At 34.6% G+C, this 4122-nt stretch overlaps 1 protein-coding gene across 1 annotated transcript; it reads right to left on the reverse strand.

Moving 5' to 3' along the window:
• Positions 1 to 486: 486 nt before the first annotated feature.
• Positions 487 to 3872, reverse strand: LOC107897713 (glycerophosphocholine acyltransferase 1). The gene is made up of 8 exons (XM_016823261.2): positions 3705 to 3872; positions 3470 to 3589; positions 3247 to 3304; positions 3055 to 3155; positions 2864 to 2959; positions 2673 to 2766; positions 1197 to 1434; positions 487 to 1091 (listed from the first exon to the last, which is right to left on the reverse strand). The coding sequence occupies exons 1-8, from the start codon at positions 3780 to 3782 to the stop codon at positions 740 to 742; spliced, it is 1137 nt and encodes a 378-aa protein (XP_016678750.1). The 5' UTR covers positions 3783 to 3872; the 3' UTR covers positions 487 to 739.
• Between the last annotated feature and the right edge of the window lie 250 nt (positions 3873 to 4122).

The following is a 4122-nucleotide window of genomic DNA, read 5'->3' on the forward strand; positions in this document are numbered from 1 at the left end:
AATAAAGGTCAAATTACAAAAGATATAAATATTGAAAGTTAATTTATTATTAAACCTTAATTATTTAAGAAAAAAGTTAGGGCTAAAAATATTACACTACCTTAGAGAAACAATAGGGACTTGAAGAAATTGGGGCGAAGAAGCAAGGGAATTAGAAGTTAATTGAAAGGTAAAGTTTTTTTTAATTGTTTTTATATATTTTAATTAATAAAAGAAATTAAAATTATTAAAGAAATTAAATTTTTTTTAGTCAAAATTAGGATACTGATAGCAATAACTATTTCTCTCAAAAAAAATAAATTGATCATGAAATATACTTCATTTTTATGGGTAGGAATCGAAACCTAGCCTCAAGATTAAGGGACGTGGTGAACAATTATCGCATTGAATCTCATGGTTAGATTTATTTATTTTTTCTAAATATACCTGACACATTTATTTAGTTTTTTTAATATAATTAGCTGAAAATGTAAAATGGCTAAACTATTAATAGAGAACTTTTTGTGCAATGTATTTATGGGTTGTTAAGTAGCATACATCAACTTGATCCAAAAAAATAAATTAGATACTAAAATGGATGGAGCCGACAAGTTAGAGGAACCAAAAGTTAGATTAACCAAAAAAAGAATTACAGATTTTCAAATTAAACTTAGGGATTGTCAAAGAAAGCCAATCGCCTGTTCTTTCTCCTCTTGCAATCAACAGCTAATGACTTAATTCGTAAAGGCTTTTACAGCTTTTAGGGCTGGTGTTTCTCAGACGAATTGCCCACTAAATCTGAGGGTTGATCTTGTTGACTTTGTACTGGTTGCATCTGGATATCTGATTTCTTTTTCTCCTTCACAATTACCTGTCTAGGCATCACTTCTAACAGGAAGCTTCCTCCATTCCAGACTGACGCAGAAACCTTCAGTATTTGGAAAATCACGTGGAATTTGTATGATAGGAAGATGGAGACAGTGAGTGCCATGGTTGCCACTGTAAAAATGGCTTGACATAGAATGTACATCAGGAATCGGTTTTGATCCCCAAGCAACCCACCTAAACGCCACCATATGTTATTTGCTTTCTTGGCCTTCTTCGAAAGTTCCCTATTATACAAACAAATCATCAGCTAGAACGAAGAGGAGCTGAAGCCAGGCAGCATAAATATATAAAACTATTGATGTGATGTAATGAAATAATAGAAAAAATACCTGTAAGATGTCATGACTTCAGGATCTCTTAATAACCTCTGCCGACGTAGCACGTTGACAATGAGGAAGTAAAGAACTTGCCAGAGGGTATAAGCAGCTAATGGAACCCCAAACAGCCAAGTCCAAAGGTAAGCTTTGTCTTCTACGTAAGGCCACGAAATTCTATGAGATGTTCCTTCAGGCTGCATGTCTTCGAAGGTCACTGGATTCCACCATCGGATTGTGAAAAAAACTATTCCTGAAAGCAAAAATTATCATATTTGGCACCAAGAATATTTGGACTAACTAAAAGAAACATTAGCTTCTCCCTCTTTCAACAGAAGCCTTGACTACCAACATCAGATGGTTGCCTTTTCCAGAAACACCTGCTTGGTTGCTCCAAAATTTGTGCAACACTTTCCTGCCGTATTCCCTGATTTTACTACTCACAATGACAATGCCATCAAAGGTAGAAACCATCGACACTTTTCACAGGTCGAGTAGGATTTCTCGTATCACAATAACAAAAAAATGATCTAGCTGCTGGGTTTGGTAGTTTCAGAATATACTTGAAACTAAGGTCATGGAATGTCTTTCAACTTCTATTGGAAAGCTGATGTTATCTCTAATTATTTTTCTTACAGGATGTGCAGAAACATGACCAAGTATAAAAGATTTTTCATTTTCTGTTATCCCTAATCAAAGATGTGAAGAAACATGACCTAATAAAATGTTGCTCCAACTTGTATGCACTATCCCTTAGAAGGGCTATATGCTAGATCACTTTTTGGACAAACAATGTCTCTTAGCTCTAAAAACAGATGAATCAAATTATCAAACCCCGCATAGGCAAACTATGAATTAGAACTCCTAGTTAAACAACATACTATCAAAATTTTACCGCAGGGCATGTTCTAAAAAGGGGGAAATTCCATGATATCTCAGCTTCCTTGAACCTCCTTGAAGGCTGACGATTGATTCCATAGAGATGGCTTTCTGATTCAAGTCACGTCCAGTTTTGGTGATTCAAGTTTGAGCAAGTACAAATCATTGAATGGGCAGAATCGGTCAAGGGATATTTGAATGATGATCAGCAATTTATTTATTAGGATATATACAACAGAAATTTAGAATCTTGGTAGTAGGAAATTTTTTTCTGTCTGCCTATATGTACTACAGCAGATAATCCAGATAGTACATAAAAAATATGAACATTCCATTGAGATTGTAAATGAACCTTATAGGTAGAATTTTTTAGCTGTTTTTAATATTACCTGTCAACAACTTCATATTGCGATAAACTTAGCTATTGTTATCTTCCATATATGACAAGTATAAGTTCAAAATTGAATGTTTAACAACCTTGAAATCCCAAATCACCTCCTGTCCCCCCTTTCCTTCCATTTTGAAATTAAAATGAAAACAAAAATAACAAACTTGCTGTATCTAAAGTGCATTAGAAGTATAGCAAGTGCAAATAAGGAATCGCAAACATACCAGGTAAAAGATGTATAAGGACGCTAATAATTTTGTCAACAGAACTAAAAACCAAGCTACAACGCCAAACAATGAGTGCCCATGCTAGTGGCCCCTACAGGTAGAATCCAGAAGACTGAAGAAGTTAAAAACAAACCGTTCACCATGGTGATGTATCATGTATGTAAGAGACTAACTACCATAGTCTGTACCTCGGCAAATGAGAAGCAAACCAAGAAAAGCTTTTCATTACTTGGATAAAGAAGAAGATCAAACAAGAAGATTGTGTTGGCATAATAGCAGAAATCCTGACACATAGAAATGCTAAATCTTCATCAGTTTCTGCTAATTTTTTTATAAATTCCACAAGAACATGACCAAATCTCATAGAGATACAACTTACCAGAAGATAGTAATGCCATTTCTTAAAGCGGTAGTATATCCACCGAAGGGGAACGAAGATGACATAGAACAAACAGTACACATAAGGAATATCTTGTGGCCCTAAAGAAAATGAATGAACATATTTAATTGATTCCAGAGCCAACAATTTCTACAACCATTTCCATTAATTCAAGGCTGAGAGTGTACTTACTTGCTCCCAAGAGAAAGCAAAACCCTCCAAATCCAAGAACCCCCAAAAGATGAGTCACCTAAACATAAAAGTCCCAAAAAAGGGAAGGAAAAAGGAATCTAAAATTATAACTTCAGTTCCAATGTTCTTAATGACAAATCCATTTATCATACATTAATACCCGCAATTATATACATACGACAAACATAAAAGTAAATCAAAGAAAGAACATTCAAACGATTACCTTGTTGATAAATCGTTCGTGTTCTTCAGCTTGTTTAGCAATCTTAACAGCATGTTTCGACAAAATCTTCTTCGTTTGAACCGCTTGTTTAGACAACATCTCCTTCGTTTTTGCTACTTTCTGTGTGACAGCAAATATAACACCAAATCATTAGAAAAACAACAGAAAATGATAAAACACAAATATTGATTCAAAATGGCCGAAAAAACGGAAAGGATGCATGAAGGAATCGAACTCTGAATCGCGGTTTCCCCGTCCCGGGTGTATCCCCATTCACAATGATGTCCTCCCCGGGTTCATCACTGCTCGTCATCTTTTCCTCTTTTTCGGTTGTTAATTCTACACAAATTATAAATCGAATCAAATGAATGCCGAAGGGAAAAAGGTGGTGGATACGGGTCCCCTGTTAATATACATACAAACAATGAAACATATCATATCTTATCTTATTTAAACGTCGGGTTAATACTAATAATGACTTTAATAAGGTTGATTCTATGTATAGTCCCCGTACTTATTGATTTATATGAATCTAGTCCTTCTGCTCAAAATTATCCTGTTTTTCGATTTGCTCATTGTCAGTCTTTACATTTCTTCTGTCAACTTCGTTTAAAAATAACAATAGCATAAATTTAACCCTTAACCTTTAACCT

This window comes from Gossypium hirsutum, chromosome A06 (genome assembly GCF_007990345.1).
Source record: "Gossypium hirsutum isolate 1008001.06 chromosome A06, Gossypium_hirsutum_v2.1, whole genome shotgun sequence".
Lineage (NCBI taxonomy): Eukaryota > Viridiplantae > Streptophyta > Magnoliopsida > Malvales > Malvaceae > Gossypium > Gossypium hirsutum.

Bases quoted from the DNA above. Each gene is read 5' to 3' on its own strand.
- LOC107897713 (XM_016823261.2), bottom strand. From the start codon at position 3,782: ATGACGAGCAGTGATGAACCCGGGGAGGACATCATTGTGAATGGGGAT. The intron at 3,590-3,704 runs GTTCGATTCCTT...GCTGTCACACAG, and splicing joins CGGGGAAACCGCGATTCAGA to AAAGTAGCAAAAACGAAGGA. The intron at 2,960-3,054 runs GTAAGTTGTATC...TCTATGTGTCAG, and splicing joins AATGGCATTACTATCTTCTG to GATTTCTGCTATTATGCCAA.